A 20,890-nucleotide genomic window follows, 5' to 3' on the forward strand; every position below is an offset into this window, starting at 1 on the left:
CATGTTTCATTGGCTTAGAGAGGGCTTCAATTAAGGCACCATAGCACTATGGGAGAGATGGATCAAGAAGCAACATGTTGGGAAGAGGTGGGATGTGTTGGAAGAAATAGAATTCATTTCTTGAGTCAGGACCAGCAGGCAGAGAGTTAAGGAAATACCTGTGCTTAGAAAAGACACCTAGGTGTCTCAATGGATAAAGCACCAACTCTGGATTCAGGAGGACCTGAGTTCAAATCTGGCCTCAGACACGACATTTACCAGTTGTGTGACCCTGGGGAAGTCACAACCCTCATTGCCCCACAAAAAAAAGAAAGAAAGAAAAAAAGAAGAGACACCTCCAAACTTCCTGAGTGTGGTCAAACCAAATTAAAATGTAATTGGAAAATGTTTAACAAAATAAATAAAAATACAATACAACAGATAATTTAATTTGTACTTTTCTGAGGGATCCATTTCTATTTGAGTTTGATGGCACTGTTCTAGAAAATGGTTCTTTCCTATCTTTGTTCTTCCCCAAAGAACTTGTCTAACCTCAGGGCTTCTTGTACCATGCATGAAGAGCCTAGGTGACACTCAGTCCCTTAAGGAATGGGGTGGCTGGGTGGTGGGAGAAGCTTTGAGGAACTCATGTCCAAGCTGGGTATTTGCTGCCTGATTGGACTCCTGTATTAGTTCCCTACCCCATTCCCTTCCTCTTGCATTTTCCCTCTCTCCCTCCTCCAGGTTTCCCCCTCCTCCCTGTAACCTTTGCTTCTCTGACTTTACAAAGACATAAAGTTCCATAAACCTTGAGAATTTTGTTCATGACACTGCTAATTGTGATGTCATTCTAGATATGGGAGCCATTGAAATGAGAACAAATCCTAGAGAAATGTTCTCCAAGAAGCAAAGGTAACAAGGAAACTGGAGTCCGGGCTAGTCAGTCAGCCAGTGACATGAGATCCAATCCATCCTAAGCCCTGAGTTAGAAGAAGTAAAGAAGATATGAAGGAAGTCAACAAGCATTTATTAAACAGCCACTATATGACAGCCCCTGTGCTAAGTGCTGAAGATACAAAGAAAGGCAAAAACAGCCCCTGCCCTCATGCAGCTTGTATTCTAATGGGGGAGACAACGTACAATCCACTATGCCCTAACAAGATCTATGCATTGTAAATTGGAGGTAATGTTCCTTGTCCTTTGTGGTCCTCCAGTCTAATGAGGAAGACAGAGCATATACATTTTACATTCATGTTGCAGCTATAAACATATATGTGTGTGCACATATATATATAGAGAGAGAGACAGAGAGAGAATAGAGTTCAATACACATGTATACACACACACACATATATGAAGAGAGAAAAAGAGAGAGAGAATGAATATACATGTCACTACCAGAGGTCACCAGAGTTGATGAAATTGGAATGGTATCAATGCAAAGGGGGTTCCTGGGGCAGGTGAGTCTTGAACTTAGCTGCATATAGCAAGAGAAAATTCCCACTGAAAGAATGGGAATGCCTATGTGTCTTTCAGGGTTTGATGAAAACCTGGATGTCCAGGGGGAGCTGATTCTCCAGGATGCCTTCCAAGTATGGGATCCCAAGTCTCTGATCCGGAAGGGACGGGAAAGACATTTGTTCCTCTTTGAGATATCTTTGGTGTTTAGCAAGGAAATCAAAGACTCTTCAGGGCACACAAAATATGTTTACAAGAACAAACTACTGGTAGGTTGGGGTCCACAGGGGACTTCCTGTTCTCATTGAGCCCTTGGGCTGGAAGGGACCTTGATGAGGTCATTTTATCTATCTCCCCCCCAACTCCCTTAATCCTAAAGCATCTCAAGCAAATGGAAAGATATCTCTAGAGGGAGATTCCCTAAGCCCCCTCATGTTCCCACTTCAATATTTACAGTCAAGGAAATGTTCTTTATGTTGACTGCTTCCTTTTCCGCTCTTCTTTGGTCCTTCCCAATTGTGAACAATTATTTCTCTGTCCTCTCCTCCTGGATAGATGAACAGAATGTACCACTTGTTTAAATTGGATTGACAGCAGCCCCCTCCCCGGTCCTCTCCTCTTTGTCGCCTTTCCCATCCCACCCCAGCCCTAAGTTTCCCCACTGCCCTCCCCTTCCCCGCCTCTCACAGGCCTTTCCTGTCTACAGACCTCAGAACTGGGTGTGACCGAGCACGTGGAAGGCGATCCCTGTAAATTTGCCTTGTGGTCCGGGCGCACACCTTCCTCGGACAACAAAACTGTATTGAAGGTGAGTCCTGTTCCTTGGTTTTCTTTCTGTCCGTGGGCTAAAAAACAAGGTCTGACTTTCTCCTCAGTCCCACAGGAAGGCAGGTTTGCCTAGGTTTGGCTACTAGTGAAGACTGTGGTCTCCTATGGATGTTGCAAGAGCAATGTAGAGAAAGATAGCAAAACTCTCAGAGATTCCAGGAGGAAAAGCTACAGCCGCTGAATCCTTCTGAAGATGTGGCCTTCTCTGGCAGTACTACTGATTTTCATAGACGGATAATACGCAAACCAGGTTCTGCCATGGGAGCTCTTAGGTTCACAAGACTGAGAAATGACTGAAAAAGAGCAAATCAAGTGGAGAGGTAACATGATATAATGAATTGATGCTAGACTTGGGGTCAGGAAGATCTGGGTTTAAATACCACTTCTGACATTTACTAGGTATGTGACCACCAGCAAATCATTTACCTCTCTGGATTTTATTTTCTTCATCTGTAAAATGGGGAAAAAAAATCTGTAGGGTCTATATGGCTTCTCTGTGGTTTAAAGGAAATAATATATGGAAAGTACTTTGCAAACCTTAAAGCACTATTAAAATGTCAGCTATTTGTTGTTATTGTTATTAATTTGGTCCAAGTGCACATAAGAACGTAGAATGACTCCTTACATAAGTAGAGCAGTGTGATGAAGAAGAGGTTGGAACCAATGGATTGGAGATGCCAGAAATCAGAGCTTGTCACCAAGAAATGAATGATATTTTCAGGCCAGAGAAAGAGAGGGTGGGGGGAGGGAGGAGAGAGGAGAGAGAGAGCCCATGAGCATGCATGCATTAAACACACACTGTGTGGCTGACACTTTGTTACACTCAATTAATATAAATGCAAATAAAAAGACAGTACCTACTCTCAAGGAGATTATTTTCCAATTGGGGAAAATAGTACATAAAGACGAACTGAAAAGGGAGGGGCAAGGCCCTCCTACAGGGTAAAGGAAGAGCTGGAGTCTGGAATCAGGGGCTCAGCTGGGTTGGAATTGAGCACGGCTGCATGGGTACTTCAAAATGGAGGTTGTGGGGAAGAACTTGTCAATCAAAGGAGGAGGCCACAGAGGTGGAACTGTTGTGAGCCAGTGTGAGAAGACAAATGCAAAGGAAAAAATGTAGTAGTGACAAGGGAAAAGGATGTCCTATCCATGGTGTTCCCTGAATTGTTGGTACTTGATGGCTAATTCATATATATGAGCATATAAAGGACTTCAGTGTGCCTTATAGGAGCAATATGGGGCCTTAAAGAGATATCAGACGTGCAAAAGAATTCCTTGAACTTCCCTAGAATTCATTCTACAAATCCATTTTGAGTATCAGGGAATGCTGTAAAGAACAGATATTGTCTCTGCATTTGAGGAGCTGTCAGGATGCACACAGACAACACAAATGCATATATACAGAGAATGAATAAAAATGATTGGGAAGAAACCCAACATTTATTAGTATTTTAATAGACTGGGCCTAAAGTCAGGAAAAGCTGAGTTCAAATCTGCCCTCAGACATTTACTAACCCTGTGACCCTGGCCAAGTCACTTTAACCTTTGTTTCCCTCAGTTTCCTCATCTGTAAAATAATAGCACCTACATCTCAGGGTTGTCACAAGGATCAAATAAGATAGGGGGCAGCTAGGTGGCACAGTGGATAAAGCACTGGCCCTGGATTCAGGAGGACCTGAGTTCAAATCTGGCTTCAGACACTTAATACTTACTAGCTGTGTGACCCTGGCAAGTCACTTAACCCTCAATGTCCCATCAAAAAAAAAGGATCATATAAGATAATAATTATAAAGTCCTTAGTGCTATGCCTGATACATAGTCAATACTATATAAATGCTAACTATAATAAAATTATACTTATTGTTGTTATTATTGTTCTTATGTGTTTACCATATGCCAAGCACCATTCCAAGTGCTAGAGGAATAACAGAGTCAATGTACTTGGGAGGAGGGTGGTTTTGAAAAATGGAGAACTGGATAAAACAGAGCGAATGGAATGCTCAAATCTCCCTTCAGCTGTTACCTTGGGGAAGTCACTTAACTACAGTTATCCCTTCTACATTGCAGGAGTTGGGGAAGCAGTGCCCCCACAATCTGGAAAATCCACATAAAATGTTTGGCCTGCCCTTTATACCAGAGGAAAAGTCTTATTTTTTTCTTTTTCTTTTATGAAGTGTTTATAGTACCTTATTATAAAAATTTAGTTGATATTATACCATACTATATATTTACATATAGTTTATGCATTTCTGAGTTTCTTAACTTTCTCTGTATTATCTGTGGCTTCCATAAAACTTCCCCAAAATTCTCATTTTATTTCTTGTGTTGACCCCTGATATATCAAAACTACAATGGGGAAAGTTGTGCTGTGGAAGGGATAACTGTACTCCAATCTTTAGTTTCCTTATCTGTCAAATGGAAATAATAATGGCATCTAGCCTACAGAGTCCTTATGGGGATCGAAGAAGAATAAAGCATTTAAGGTGATTAATTTTAAAGTGCTGCATAAATGTCCACTGTGGTTATTTCTTATACTTTTAAAGCCACTTTCCTCTTTCCGCCATGCCACACTAGGCCTCCAGTATCGAAACCAAGCAGGAGTGGATCAAGAACATCCGAGAGGTGATTCAGGAAAGGATCATTCATCTGAAGGGTGCTTTAAAAGAGCCGATACAACTCCCTAAGACACCAGCCAAACAGAGGAACAATAGTAAGAGGTAACCAGCATCTCTTTCTAACTTCCTCTCTTTCTCCCTCTCTTCCTCTATCACCCAGCACTGCTTCACACAGTTGTGGGAAAGTTGGGTGAGTGTTTGTTTCTCTGGGTCCAATGGGGCTCTCAGGCTAGGATCCCTGCCCAGGAATGGTGGTGGAGTTCTTGCCGTCACAGGTGCCAGGCTTGCTTGGTCAGCCACTGCTTAGTTTAGTTTGGCAGATAGGGATCAAGCACCTGCTATATGTGAAGCGATATGGCTGGTAGTTCCAAGAGAAAGATGCAGCCAATTCCCTCACAGATCTGACAAGTAAAGAGGAGAAACACTAACGCAAGTTAAGAAGTTAAATGATGATGCAAGGCTGTATCGACTGTGAGTCAGGATGAGTAATGTAGATAGAGAATGCTATAGGCATTCAGCAAAGGGAGAGATCAGTGGAATCTGGAGGGCCGGGAGAAGGCTCCATTCCCTTCTAAGGGTGGCCTAGGGCTTGGTAACAGGCTACCTCTCCCAGCATCTCCCTCCATCATTCTGAAGTTCCTCATTCCCAGGTACCCCAGAGGCCCTAGAACAAAGCTGAGCAATGGGGTTCCTGCATTGTAGGTGAGGTTTGAATAACAACAGCAACAGCTCAGATTGCCATGACCCTTGAAGGTTTGCAAAGTGCTTTATAAACTTTATCTCCACCGGACAGTTTGCCCCTCCTATTATTATCTACAAGAGGCTTTGAGCATTCCCTATAACCCCTGTAACCTAACATCGCAAAAATCATTACTATCATGCCATGGAGAGTAGGATTTTCTATTGTATAGCGTGATAGATCTATCATTAATTTACTGTGTGACCTTGGGCAAATCTTCATTGTCCTCATCTGATCCTGTTTGTGGGCCAGCTAGGTGGCACAGTAGATAGAACACCAGCCCTGGAGGTCAGGAGGACCTGAGTTCAAATCTGAACTCTAAACACTTACTAGCTGTTTGATCCTGGGCAAGTCACTTAACTTTGATTGCCTCCAAAAAACAAAAATACAATAATCCAGTCTGATTAGATGATATTTGAATTCCTTGTAAGTTTTAACAGTTCATGAGTCTGAAAAATAAGGGAAATTCTAATAGCAAATTAGTTAGTTATGAAATATTAATTATGAAATATTGATAATTAATAGATTCTATAGTAATTATGAGAGGCAACACAGTGTGGTGGATAGGGAGCTGGATTCAAAACCAAGAAGACCTGGGTTCAGGTCCTGCCTCTGACATGTACCTGCTCTGTGACCCTAGGTAGATCACGCAACCTCAGTATTCTAGGTAACTCTCTTTAAAAAAAAAAAACAACGGGGGTGGGGGGGGTGGCGCAGCTAGGTGGCACATTGGATAAAGCACCAGCCCTGGATTCAGGAGGACCCGAGTTCAAATCCAGCTTCAGACACTTGACACTTACTAGCTGTATGACCCTGGGCAAGTCACTTAACCCTCATTGTCCTGCCCCCCCCCCAAAAAAAGTAAAAGAAGAACACTATTTCTCAAATGGATTTTTATATAGGATTAGAAGGCAATGTGGAAAGGCAGGATAGTGTAGAGACAGCAGGCCAGCGTTAGAATGACAGTGGTCTGGGTTAAACCTCGCCTATAACATGTACTGGCTATGTAACCCTGGGCGACTCATTTCACCTGTCACTGCCCCCAAGAAACTCTCTATGACTCTAGGTTGCAGAGAAATTGTGTGTTAGCATTGGTAAAAATCTACTTTTTACCATCATGGTACTCCCTTGTATCAGATGCAGGAGTGTCCCTGACACCCCTAATTTTTCAGGTGAGGGAAACAGGCCCAGAGGAGGTCAAGTGACTTGCCCAGGGACACACAGAGAACATGTGGCAGAGCTGGGATTTGAACTCCAAATCCATCATTCTTTCCAGTGTACCATCATGCTTCCTCCCCTGGTCAGAGGCAGAACAGAGTAGATTTTGTCTATATCCTAACTGTGATACCAGAGTCCTGGCTAAATCCCAGCAATTCCCCCGAGGCTCAGGAAATGCCACCTCCTTCCCTTTCTATTGGCAACCTAAACTTCTTGGAAGAGAAGGAGGAGGGGAGCACGTTTCTTGTCTGGATTCCCTGGGCCTTCTTGGAGTGCCACAGTTCCAGGCCCAGAGGGTTCCTGGGCTTTAGCTCAGACCAGATACTCAAGATTCTAAGGCCTGAGTGTTTATCTCCCAAAGAGAGAGTTACCTAACCTGCCTGTTGTATGCAAAGTCAGTGGCTCCTTTACACGCTAACCCTGTGACCTTGAGCAAGCCGCTGCATTCCTCTAAACCTCAGTTTCCTAATGTGTAAAACAAGGGGGTTCAAGCAGCTGGTTTCTACAGTCTCATCCAGCTCTAAATCTTTGATCCTTCCTAGATTGCCCAGTTAGCTAATTCTCTCTACCTCCCCTTATAATACCTTATTTTTACTTAGCTAGTTGCATGTTGTTTTCCTCCAGTCGAGTTCCCTCCTTCATGGCAATCACTCCATCAACAAACATTTATTAATCACCTACTATGTGCTTAGCACTCTGTGATAAGTATTGGGGATGCAAGTACAAAGAATGAAACGACCCCTACTTACAAGCAGCTTGCATTCTAATGGTGAAGACAGTAAGTACATTTATAAATATACATAGAGTATAAAGTGAATAGATACAAATAGATACAAATAAATACAAGGTAGTTTATGAGGAAATACACAGGGAGTTAGGGACTTCAGGAAAGGTCTCATGCAGAAGAAGGTCCCCTGGGCTGCATCTTAAAGAAGATGAGGGACTCTAAGAGGTAGAGGTAAACAGGGAATGCATTCTATGACAGAGAGAAGGAGATGGTGACTCAGGCAAAAGTATCCCGCCACCTGGTACAGAGTAGGGACTTAATTAAATCTTTGGGGTCTTTGTTGTGTATATTTAGTTAAACTGAATTCTTCAGGAAACATGCAAAGAAAATGGGTTCTGGGTCAAGGTGAAAACAAAAGTTTCTACATCCCCATACCATATCTTTGGAGACAGAGGGTTAGAGTTGACTGACCATCCCCCTAAGCTCTGAGAATTGTCACTCATTGGAGAGGTATAAATAAGAAAAGAATCTTCACATCCCCTTTTCTGTCATCCTGGAAGAGGGATTATAAGACTCCCTGGGGTCAACCAGGAATAAGTAGAATGAGTATCCAGGAAAGATCTATAGAGTTCAAGGTCAAATGTCTGTCTAGATGCAGGGGAAACTCAGAGAAGGGTCAATTTGGAACAAAGACACAGCAAAGGGCTGAAGCGTTATGACCCCATACCACTGATCAACACTTCAATGCTTAGAGGAGAGACCATGCCTCTGTCCCAGCTAGCTCATCCATAGACCCACACTAATGCAGAAGATACAATCCTGACTCCTGGAATTCTCCCAGGTTGTTGGAGGAGACAACACCAGCAGATATGAAAACAAACAAACAAACATGAGAAACACAAAGGTAGGGCGATCTCATAAATGACTTTAAAGACCAACTTTCTAAGGGATGATGTTGCTGTGGGACAAAGATTAGAACTGGAAAGGGTGAGTCTCAGAAAAGTTCCCAGAGGAGATAAGCTAGATGGAGGCTTGAAGCAGGTTCTGAAAAGTGGGAAGGATGCCATTTGTCCCTGGTCCTCCTGTTGATGTCCAGACAAAAGCAATGAACCACAGCAGATTCGACAAATGGAGTTTACTGCAGAGGTGTCAAACATGCAGCGCCACAACACTGCCGAGTGCCCCACAGCCAGGTTCTGATAGAATTGGGAAATATTTAACAAAATAAGTAAAAATATAATAAAACCTAGATAATGTTAAAATGTGACATGGGCTAAGTCAATATGAGCCTATAAAGAGCATATCCTATTTCTATTTGAGTTTAGAACCAATCAGCTATAGATAATCAGGCTAATCCCCTTTCCCAGATACTAGAGTCTAAGGGAGACCTCCCCTCTCGACCCCCTCCAGCACCAGCACCACAGCACTACCATAAACCTCATCGGCAGAGGAGACAGACATTGACCAAGATGATAGGAAGCAGTGGAGTTATAGCATCGGGAACACAGGACATGGAGCCAGAGGAATTTGATTCAAGTCCCAGTTTTTCCACTTATTAAGAATTAGCAAAAGGGACTGAACCAGTGATTTCATTGGCATACCTAACTCACAGATGAGGGAAAACTCCTTCTACCAATATAGCTTGGCACTTTCCTTGAAACTTAAAGTCTTTAAAAGTTGCCTAGAGTACTTAGAGGGACAGCTAGGTGGCACAGTGGATAGTGGCTTGGAGTCAAGGAGACCTGAGTTCAAATCTGTCTTCACTCACTAGCTATGTGACCCTGGGCAAGTCACTTCACTGTGTTTGCCTCAGTTTCCTTACCTATAAAATGAGATGGAGAAGGAAATGGCAAACCATTCCAGCATCTCTGCCAAGAAAATCTCAGAGTAACGAAGAGTCAGACATTACTGAAATGACTGAACAATAAAAAGTGCCAGTCAATGTGTCAGAGAACTTGACCTAAGGTCTTCCTAGTTTTCTATCCATTAATATCACACTTCTCCTGATTACCTGTGACTGCCTTTCTGCACCTCTCTTTCCTTATGTGTAAAAGGAGGGGACTGGCCTAGGAAAGCTTTAATGTTTTTTCAAGTTCTAAATTGATGAATCAAGAAAGCAGAGATTACAAACAGCTCTCAGTTATCCATAATGTTAAGGAGTAGCAACACAAGTCAAAGCAGTTAGTTCTCAAAACAAATGAACAAAAACTGTCTTATTTATTTGGCTTCAGGATGTCATACAGTTTCTTCCTAACACAGTGGATTTTTTTTTCTTCAGTGAATTTTTGTGCCTTTTTTTTAACCATCTGACCTATTCTGGTTTTTAAGGTGTTATTTTCTTTAGTATTTTTTGTGCCTCCATTACCAACCAAGCTGTTGATTCTTTTTTTTTTTTTTACTTTTTTTTTTTTTGTGTGTGAGGCAATTGGAGTTAAGTGACTTGCCCAGAGTCACACAGCTAGTAAGTGTTAAGTTTCTGAGGCCAGATTTGAACTTAGGTCCCCCTGAATCTAGGGCTGGTGCTCTATCCACTGCGCCATCTAGCTGCCCCTGTTGATTCTTTTTTCATGATTGATTATCTTTTATCATTCTCATTTTCCCCAATTTTTCCTCTCTTTCTCTTATTTTATTTTTTAAATTCTTTTTTGAGCTCTTCCAGAAATTCATTTTGGGACTGAGAACAATTCAAATTTTTCTTTGAGGCTTTGTATTGTTTTGTGTTTTGACTTAATGGTTTTTGGCTTATATTGATTGAGGTTAAAAATGGATCTGCTTTCCCCTAGCCCACACAAACCTCTGGATTAAGTCAGATTGTCATACTCATGGTGTCATCCTAAACAAATTAAAATATAATTGGGAAGTGATTAACAAAAATTTTAAAATACAGTAAAATAATCATTTCCATTTGTTGTTTTCTAAGTTGGTATGCTACCTAAAAAGGTCCATTTCTATTTGAACTGACATTGCTGGTCTGGCTGATAACCAGACCAGGATAGAAATGTTCCCACAAATAATAGTCACATACAAGTATTCCAAATGAGGCTATATGTGATACCCCAAGAATCAATGCAGTTTTAAGCATTAATCGCTTACTTCAATAGGACTTTTAGGACACCCTTTATTTAGAATCTGACTCTAAGATGGCTCCAATATGGGTTATACTTTGCTCCTGGACATGCACATGCATATGGTTAATGCTTTACTAGAAGCCTAGACCCACATGAGAATTAAAAAGCTCTAGAGTCAAAAAAACTTAATTTAAATGATGAATCTAACCCTAATTTAGCTGTGCAACCTTGGGCAAGTAGATTAAAGCCTTTGAATGACATTGGTCATTCAAAAATTGAAAAATAGAGATGATGATATTTGCACTATCTATCTCATAGGGTTTTCTTCTGAAGATCAGAAGAGATAATAGGTTCATAAATTCATAGATGGAAGGGACCATCTCATCCAACCACTTGATTTTGTCAGTGAGTAAATTGAGACCCAGAGAAATAAAGTGATTTGCCTAAGGTCACACAGCTGGTAAGCCCCAGAGCTGAGATTTTGACCCTCTGATACCAGATCTGGTACTCTTTATGCTATTCCGTGAGATCAAGAGATTTTAGCATCATAGATTTGAAGCTGTCCAGCTAGGATCTCAGAGGTTATAGGACCATACACCTAGAATTATAAAGGACCTTACAACTCATCAAGTCCAACCCCCTCATTCTACAAATGAAGAAACAGAAGACCAGAGAAATCAAGTGACTTACCCAAGGTCACACAGTCCACAGCACAGCTAGGGTTTGAACCCAGGTCTTCTGTCTCCAGATCCAGGACTCTTCCTTTGTACCATATTTCCTCTCCCAGATGATGTATATTAAGTGCTTTGTATCTATAAAGTTCTACTTACATGTACATTCCTGTGATTATCATCACTAATATCATTAATGACCTTACCTTTCCCATGCAATAGGACTCTGCATGGCAAGAACCAAGAACAGGTATTCTTTGGGATAACTTTTTCACCACTGTCCAAAAACTCCCCACTAAGTGGGGACTCTGGTCTCTTCTCCCAAACACAAAAATTCAGCCCATTGTTGATTTCACCAAAGAAGCGAGAACTAGAATGGGACCAATCTTGTTTATTTCTCTCATGACATTTCCCACCACATCTTCCTGTGGATGCAGCTATGAAAGAAGCTATGGCCCCACTGGCCTCCCATGAAGGACTGTGCCAATAGTATAGCCAGTATGGTCCTGGCCACAGACTCAGTGCAGGAGTGGGGTGTGGCCCTAGAAATGGAGGGGAGGGGATTATAATGTGCATGAACATATTTTCTGATCCTTCCTCCTCCCCTCTGCCAAAGTGCTCCATTAAAAAAATATTAGAATGTCCTCAATTTGGAGAAGTGGGAGATGCAAGACCATGAGGGATATCAGAGCTAAAAGGTAGGAGCAGCCAATATCCAGTCGTACGAGATGCTTAGGGGTTCAGAGACACAAGAATGTCTCCTACTTCCAATATGGCCATCCAAAGACTGATGTAGGATATGGCTAATATCTTTATCCTGGAGCCTGTAGCATGACCTGCTGTGTTAATGATCCCAGAATCATTAAGAGTGGGATAGGGACCCAAAGATCATTTAGTTCAAACCTCCTCATTTTACAGATAAGGAAACTGAGGCCTAGATTCACAAAGTGACTTGCCCAAGGTCACACAGATAGCAGATTCAGGATTTGAACCTAAGCCTTAAAGCTTTTTTTTTTTTAATGCACCATCCGGTCCCTGAGGGTACCAAAGGGGAAAGGGGGGAAGTGGCTTCTTTAGCAGCTAGAAGCTGAGCCTGAGCAAAGAGAAGTTCATCCTGCAGAATTTGTCTAGCCCTGTGCTTAGAGCTAGTAGGGAACTGGGAGATTTTCTAGTCCAACCCCTTGATTTCAAAGAATTAATTATTATTGTAAAGAAACAAAGGGCCAGAGAGAAGTGACTTACTAAATTTTTGGTGAGGCAATTGGGGTTAAGTGACTTGCCCAGGGTCACACAGCTAGTAAGTGTCAAGTGTCTGAGGCTGTATTTTAACTCAGGTCCTCCTGACTCCAGGGCCCATGCTCTATCCACTGCACCACCTAGCTGCCCCAGTGACTTACTATTAATGGCAAAGCTGGGACTAAAAGAATCCACCTCTCCTCCCCACCCCACCCCAACTCAGTTTTCTTTCCTCTATAATATGCAAATAGATGGAGCAGTGGCTAGAACACTGGACCTGGAGTCAAGAAGACCTGAGTTCAAATGTGTCCTCAGACACTTACTAGCTGTGTGACCTTGGGCAAGTCACTTCACCCTGTTTGCCTCAATGTCCTCCTCTGTCAAATGAGCTAGAGAAGGAAATGGCAAACCACTCCATTATTTTCGCCAGGAGAACCCCAAACAGGGTCATGAAAAGTTGGAAATGATTAAAATGACTGACTCGCAACAAAACGTGCTGCGCTGCCCCTACCCCAACCAATATGAAGGAGCATGAATCAAGAAAAGCTCAAACAGTTCCCAGTAGCAACCCTGCAGTTTTCAGCTCATTTGCTTCTTTCCACAGCCCCATGTTATTTATGGTCTACTTGCCCACCCCACCCCCAGCCTGGGGAGAGCACAGGACAGAGCTGCCTGAATAGTCTTTGCTCTAGGGTTGCTAGCAGCTACATTGTCATTGGGCCAGAGGCTGGGCTCTCAATAAGATGATACATCTTCCTGTTGCCTCTTACAGACCTGGGCCCGGTGCTGGCCCGGGGAGGTGGCCAGGGGTGGGGGGGGAGGGGGTCCGTTCTGCTTGCAGCCACCAACATGGTAATTATGGGCTTTGCCTCATGTCAGAGGTGACATCACTGCAAATCACAGAGTGACCCTTCTTCCAGCTGGGTGATTTGAACCAAATCCCTGCCCGAAAGTGCTCTTCCATTCCCAGCTGGAAAGCGTCGTGTGCTTCTTAAGCTTGTGGTCATTCCCTGTCCCCCCACCCTGCCCCCTTGTTCTTCCCCTGCAGGGATGGAGTAGATGATATTGACAGCCAAGGGGATGGGAGCAGCCAACCAGACACCATCTCCATCGCTTCCAGAACCTCTCAGAACACAGTCGACAGTGACAAGGTAGGACAGTTTCCTAGCTCCCCACCCCACTCCCAGGTCTGTTTGACTTCCTGCCCCCTGGGAAGACCCCCTTCCCCAAGAAGCCTCTCACCTGGGGGGGGGGGTGACTCAGAAGGTTATATTCTCAGAAGGAATATAACTCTGAAGGGGGTGGGGAGAGAGAAAGAGCATTGCAGAAGGGCCGGATGGGTTATGTTGGAAATAGGGACCGCACTGGCTTTGGGCATGGAGGATTAGGGTTGCTCTTTTAGTCCTCCAGACACTTTGAGAGAGCAGTTGGGATGGGGGGGGGGAATAAGGAGTGAGGCTCGCCATCCCTTCCCCTCCCCTTCTCCCATGCTCCATCTTGGAGCCCTTGGCTGCTCGGCCTTCCAAAAGGATGGGAAGTCTCAGGGCAGTTTCTCTGCGTCTTTTTTGACTGCTGCTTCCTTATGTTCGTACTGACTTAAATGCCAGCCCAAGAGAGTGATTTGGAGGATGGCCAGGGTACAGCTGGATGGCGGGAACGTTATCCACGGTGCTTTCTATGGTGATATGACCTTTCTCCCGAGGGGACCTGTTTGGAATCCTGGGACTCAGTCCCCCAGGGCAGAGGCAACGAGGACAGAGTGTGTGAAGCAGTTTGGAGAGGATGTGTCAATCTTGGCAACGACCCGGGTAGGTAGCTGTGTCAGGTCTTAAGCCAAGTAAGCATGTGTCGTGAGGACTTTTGTGGGGGAGAGAAAAGAGGGGCATTTATGCCCCCATTTCTTGCCCCCCCCCAAGCTGGGTAGTAGGATTAATCCAACTGTCTGAATGTCGTGGTCTCCCTCCTTTGTGATGGTTGCGCGTACGTCCCAACCTTGCCCACCCCGAGTGGGCAGGGATGGGAGTGAAATTGGCATTTCTGCTGCATGTTGGTGGCATTTGTTGTCGTTGAAGCTCTGAGGCCTCCACTAGCATCTGGCGCTGGTGCTGCCTGGCCTGGCGCACTGGCCTTCCCCCCTCCCCCTAAGGCTGGGAGAACAGGCTGTGTCCATACTTCACGTTCATTCTCTGCATTTGGGACTATCTATTTGGCCTGGTAGTTTGTTACTAATTGATTAGGATTTTTACCTAAGTCTCTCTCAGTAGAACAGAAATGTTATCTAAATCTTGTGGTAATTATAAAGTAAATAGCCCTGATATCACTCCAGGGGCAGCCTAGCCTAGTAGATAGAGGGCCAGTCTCAGAGTCAAGATGAATAATGATAATGATGATGATAGCTAACATTGATATAGAGCCTACTACGTGCCAGGCATTGTGCTAAGTGCTTTTTTTACACAAATATTATCTCACTTGAACTAGGTTCAAGTTTTATCTCTAGTATTTACTAGCTCTGTGATCCTGGGAAGATCACCAAACCTCTTCCATGCCTCAAACAATTCTCTAAGATTCTAATTGGAAGAATAGTATCAGATCTGTATTGATTGAGGGAATTTCCTCGTCTATAGCAGCCTACACCAATGATTTTTTTTTTTTAAGACATCACTCTAGGGGCATCTGGGTGGCGCAGTGGATAGAGCACCGGCCCTGGAGTCAGGAGTACCTGAGTTCAAATCTGACCTCAGACACTTAACACTTACTAGCTGTGTGACCCTAGGCAAGTCACTTAACCCCAATTGCCTCACTAAAAAAGAAAAAATTAGGAAAAAAAAAAAGACATCACTCTAGAGTAGTAAACTCTCCCTGAGCTTAGTTTCCCAGATGTCCACAGTTCAATTAGCCAGTCTCTTGCCTTCAGGCCAAGTAGCACTGAAAGCCTTCTTTGATTATGAAAAAGGATCAGGGTCTCTCTTCTTCTTGGAATCTATACTGAGATAATTCTTCTCTTCCTCATTTTCCATGTTTAACAATTTCATCTAGACTTGTCCTATAAAAGCAACCTTATTTTGGAATATTTTCCGTGTATGGACACAGCCTATTGGTCCCCAGTTTCAAGGGTCTTTTGCCCCACCTATGCCCCCAAGCTGGCTCTGCATTTTCCCACCAAAGCCTCTGACTCAGAGACAGAGCCTTGAACTGAGGAAATGGCTGCTGGTTGAAATTTGGCTTGGGGAAACCCCAGGGCCCAGTCACTCTTCATCCTTCCTCCCAGGTAAGTGACACTAGCTTGGAACTTCCAGCGAGTGTTTTCAGGACCAAGCAAGCTCCCCCATATGCCTTCTTTTTTCATGGAGTCGTAGGATTGCAAATTTAGATCCAGAAGGGAATTTAGAGATCATCTAATCCAGCCCTTTTTATTCTGTATCTGCAGACACTGAGGTCCCAAGAAATCAAATGACTTACCCAAGGCTATGTGCAGTAAGTGGTAGGGCTAGAGCTTGAACCCAAGCCCTCTAACTTTAAGTCCTGGACTCTGTCCACAATACCACACAATTCTGATCAGTGGAAGTGTCGTGGGGACCAAGCCGAGGCTCATGCATAGGATACTGGGGCTCCCATGGGACACAGAACCATAGGCTATTAGAGGGAGGATGGGTCCTAAAGATCGTCCATCCTAACATCCTGATTTCATGGAGGAGGAGGAGGAGGAGGAAGAGGAGGAGGAGGATGAAGAGGTAATGCCAAGAATAATCAAGTAACTTGCCCCAAACTCACACAGTCAGCGGTAGGTAAAGCCAGAATTGGAAGAACCCCAAGTCTCCAGATTCCCCGCTCAGTTCTTTCTCCATTCTAAGAACCCCCTGAACGTTCAATAATCAGCCTCCACTGAGCAGTACCAGTGAAGAGCCTCTAAGGCAGGGATGTCAAACTCAAAGAGAAATGGGGGCCACTAAACTATAAATAAGGATCCCTGGCAGCTGCATATTGACTTAGAAAACCACACCTGTTTATACATATATATGTATATAATTATATCTAAAACATGACATATATTATATTGCATATAATTACATAGTAACAATTATAAAATATGTTATATTACATAATTATATAGTATAAATATATGTTATATATTGTTATATAATATGATTGTTATAATAAATATGTTGCATAATTATATTATATAATATGGTTGTTATATATAATACATATTGTATATAATTATACCATATAATTATATATATGTATATGTAATTAATACACATACACATTAAAATCAGATAGGAACTACGTTTTAATCAGATTTGGGCCACACTGGAGAGTGTTGTGGGCCTTATGTGGCCTGCAGGCTCTGTGTTTAACATATCTAAGGAGTTCAACCACTCACTATGTAAGTAGCCCTAAGATGGATTTGATGAAAGTAGATAGAAAAGAAAGACAAGCTGTTATCTCTTTCTTTTGGCTGCTTCCAGGATAATGAGACATGATAGAACCCTGTGATAATCAAATAAATATAGCAATTGCCTATCTTTGTGTCCATCATCTGATAGCCTTCACTATAGGGCTAATCTCTTATCTACACCTCCAGTCCTCTTCCTCTTGTCTTTTGTCCTTCAAGGAGATGAAAACCTGCCCCATTGTTGGTTTGTGTTTTTTTTTTTTCAGGAGGTAACCCTTTGGGTTGCTTGTTGAGAATCCCAGATTAGAACTTAGAGATCACCTAGCTCTACTCTCATCATTTTACAGATGCAGAAACAAACCCTTCAGGGTCAATCCAGTGGCATTTATTAAACACTTGTTATTGGCCAGTCACTGTACTAGGCACCAGCAAGTACAAAGATCAAAACAGTGAAGCAATTCCTATGTCTGTGAATTAATGGAATATACTTTCCAATGATAATAACAATGGCATTTTATATGATGCTTACTGTGTGCCAGGCATGAGGTTAAGCACTGCACAAATATTAGAACATTTGATCTTCATGACAACCCTGTGAGGTAGATGGTATTATTATCCCCATTTTATAGTTGAGGAAACTGAGGCAAACAAAAATGACTTACCCAGGAAGATACTGGGAAAGATACTGGAGTGATTTGCCATTTCCTTCTCCAGTGGATTAATGGAAATAGAGGTTAAGTGACTTGTCCAGGGTCACACAGCTAGTGTCTGAGGTCAGATTTGAACTCAGATCCTCCCATATTTTATCCACTGCACCACCTAGCTGCCTTATGCTATGGGTCCCCTGGGTCCCTTCCCTTGAGCACTGTCAGCTGGGGAAAGGAGGAGGACTTGAAGAGTCGGTGGAAACTAGTAAGGGGTGGTAGAAGAAGTGAGGAGCAGCATAATAGGGGATGATGGAATGGAAGGCATAGAATTATTCCATCTCTTTCTCCTTTCATAAATCACTCTCCACAGCCCTATCCCAAGGGGACTCTGATGAAGCCAGAACAGGGGGTTGGGTGATCTTTGGGAGATAACAATTGCTAAGTGTTGTCTCTAACTTTAGAAAGTAGGCAAAAGAGTGAGAGGGAGGCAGCGGTTTGCCTCTTTGATAGAATTCCTGGTGGAAATACACATAGAACCACTACCTCTTTAAGGGGAAAAATTATTATCTTCATGAATATTTCATTCAATTTCTCTAACAGAGATGAATAACACAGTGTAGTATCCTCCTTGACTGCACACTACTCTTTCTTCAATGGGGAAGGCATATTAGACTGGTAGATATTTCCATATCAATCACAGGCTCTCAAGCTGTAAGGGAATACAGAGTCCATTGAGTGCAAACCCCTCATTTTACAGATGAGGAAACTGAGTCTCCTAAAGAAAAAATTCCCAAAGTCAGATAGTAAATGGTAGAGACAGAGTTCAAACTCAAGTCCTTGGGCTCTTAGTTCAGTATTTTTTCAACTCTCCCATAATGCACCTGTCCCAACCCCCACTTTTCTTTTTGTAATCCAATAAAAATTTATCAAGTGCTTCTTATGGATAGGTGCTGGAGGAAATACAAAGTTTAAAGATTAGACACATTCTCTTCCTTTGATGAACTTCTATAATCTCACAAAAGTCTAGTGATATATCTATTTTAAAATTTCCCAGTCATTATCTTTTTTAAAAAATTGTTTTCATTACAAGCTTAACATTCAACAAACCTTCCTCAATGTCATAAAATTAGGAAATATTTTATTCCTAGGTATATAAATAACTAGCTAACATATAGTCTCAGATTTAGAAAGTCTACTGACTTTGGGACAATAGAAAAAAAGGCATTGTTGTCCAGTCATGTTAAACTTTTCATGATTCTGTGGACCATAACAGACAAATACTGTCCATGGAGTTTTCTTGGCATAGATACTGGAGTGGTTTCCCAATTCCTTGTTCAATGGATTAAGACACAGCTAATAAGTGTCTGAGTCTGGATTTAAACTCATATCTTCCTGATTCCCTGCCCAGTGCTGTATCCCCTGAGCCACCTAGCTGCCTCCTTGGGAAAAAGAAAAAAAAAGGTAGGTTATGGTATTCTAGAAAGGAATATTAACTAGGAGGGCTAAATCAGGACAGATAGATGAATTTGTAGCAGAACACAAAGGGATCCCTTGGTGCCAGTACCCAACATGCCGCTTCAGAATCAAAGCTCCACCTGGAAGCTTTTTATACAGTCAGCTATCCATTATCTGTAATGATAGAAAAGAAAGGGAGAGAGCACTGTGGATGGCGGATGTGGAAGGTTAGGTCTAGAGAGATCAGCCTATCAAACCCAATTCAATCTCATCCAACACATTTTTTATAATGTTTGATCTTATTTTTTTCATGTACAAAAATCTAATTTCTCTAACAAGAATTTATTAAATACCTTCCATGATAAGGCCTTGTACTCAGTGCCAACATATAAGACAAACAAAAATCAGCCCCATGCAAAGACTTAGGCTTAGTTTGAAGAAGAAGGAACCTTCTCCCTAACAGCTGTCCTAGTGGGTCCAATGAACCCAAATTTAATGGATTATCATTGCCAATGCAAGAAAAAATGTTTCCTTGATTGTAGTTTGTTCAGTCATTTACTCATGTCTGACTCTTTGAGATCCTGTATGGGATTTTCTTGGCAAAGATACTGGATTGATTTTCCATTTCCTTCTCCAGTAGATTAATGGAAATAGAGGTTAAGTGACTTTCCCAGGGTCACATAGCTAGTAAGCGTCTGAGGCTATATTTGAAGTCAAGTCTTCCTGATTCCAGATCTAGTGCTACATCCACTGAACCACCTAGCTGTCTTCTTAGTTGTGGCTCTATACAAAGTATCCTAACCATAGAATAAGCTGATGACAGAAGATACTTGGAGGCCTCTGTCTGACTGTTCTAATGACAATATCTATAATAATAACTAGAATTCACATAGTGATTTAACATTTTCAAAGCACTTTTTAAATGTCATATCATTTTAGCCCAGCAACAATCCTGTGATGAAGATATTATTATTATTATGATTTTACATATGGGGAAACTAAGGCTGGGGTTAAGTGACTTGCCCAAGGCCATACATCTAATAACTCCGAGGCAGGATTTTATCTTAGCCATCATGGTTCCAAGTCCAGTGCTCCATGCATTGATCAACCTAGCTGTTTAAACTTTGTGTGGATTGGAAAACTCTCTTTTAATGACCCTTTTGAAGATCTGGTAGAGCCGGCCATCGGGAAGGTGATATATGCAGTGAAGTCCATCTTTGGTGTACCTTCTATGCTACAGTGATCTCCCATGCTCCCAGCAACACATCCCAGGCACAGCATCCATCTGCTTCCCATGCCTTCATATTCCCTTCCCTTTTCCAGTGTCCCATCTCATTGCATTTTAAGGGAGAGGGAGATCTGCCTTCAAAGATTTTTGCAGTCTCATTGTCATTCCTTTGTTCTGCTAGTTGAAAATGGTGGTGCCCACCATGTCCCTCAGACTTTTCTGGATCCTACATCCCAACCCTTCTGGTCGTCAGTTCCCTCTACATTTGCTTCCTGTCATTCATCTTTCCTGGCATGAAAGATAGAAGGAGAAAGGGAGGGCAAAGAGAGAGGAGAGAAGAAAAAGAGGAGAGAGAAGGAAAGAAGAAGAGAGTGGGGGGGGAGTGAGACAGAGAGACAGAGAGAAACAAACTGAGACACAGAGAAAGAGAGACAGAGACACACAGAGAGAGACAGACAGACTGAGACACACAGAGAGAGGGAGAGAAAGAGAGAGACAGACAGAGACAGACAGAGAGAAACAGAGACAGAGAGACAGAGAGAGATAGGGATCAAGAGATTGAGGGACTGAGATTTGTAGGAATAACAGAATGGGAATAGAGGAGAGAACCACCAGTCAAATTTTG

General features: G+C 42.6%; 1 protein-coding gene across 11 annotated transcripts in view; it reads left to right on the forward strand.

The window, feature by feature from the left end:
* KALRN (kalirin RhoGEF kinase) overlaps positions 1-20,890 on the forward strand; it is a 991,119-nt gene that overhangs the window by 665,394 nt on the left and 304,835 nt on the right. For 10 of the 11 annotated variants that reach the window (XM_043992602.1, XM_043992601.1, XM_043992603.1 and 7 more), the window contains 4 exons: positions 1,516-1,706; positions 2,144-2,245; positions 4,840-4,982; positions 13,588-13,690. In XM_043992602.1, coding sequence (XP_043848537.1) covers positions 1,516-1,706; positions 2,144-2,245; positions 4,840-4,982; positions 13,588-13,690 — 539 coding nt within the window. Of the gene's footprint in view, positions 1-1,515; positions 1,707-2,143; positions 2,246-4,839; positions 4,983-13,587; positions 13,691-14,146; positions 14,348-20,890 lie in introns of all 11 variants that reach the window. The other variant, XM_043992609.1, reaches the window with a different exon arrangement.

Source organism: Dromiciops gliroides, chromosome 3 (genome assembly GCF_019393635.1).
Source record: "Dromiciops gliroides isolate mDroGli1 chromosome 3, mDroGli1.pri, whole genome shotgun sequence".
Lineage (NCBI taxonomy): Eukaryota > Metazoa > Chordata > Mammalia > Microbiotheria > Microbiotheriidae > Dromiciops > Dromiciops gliroides.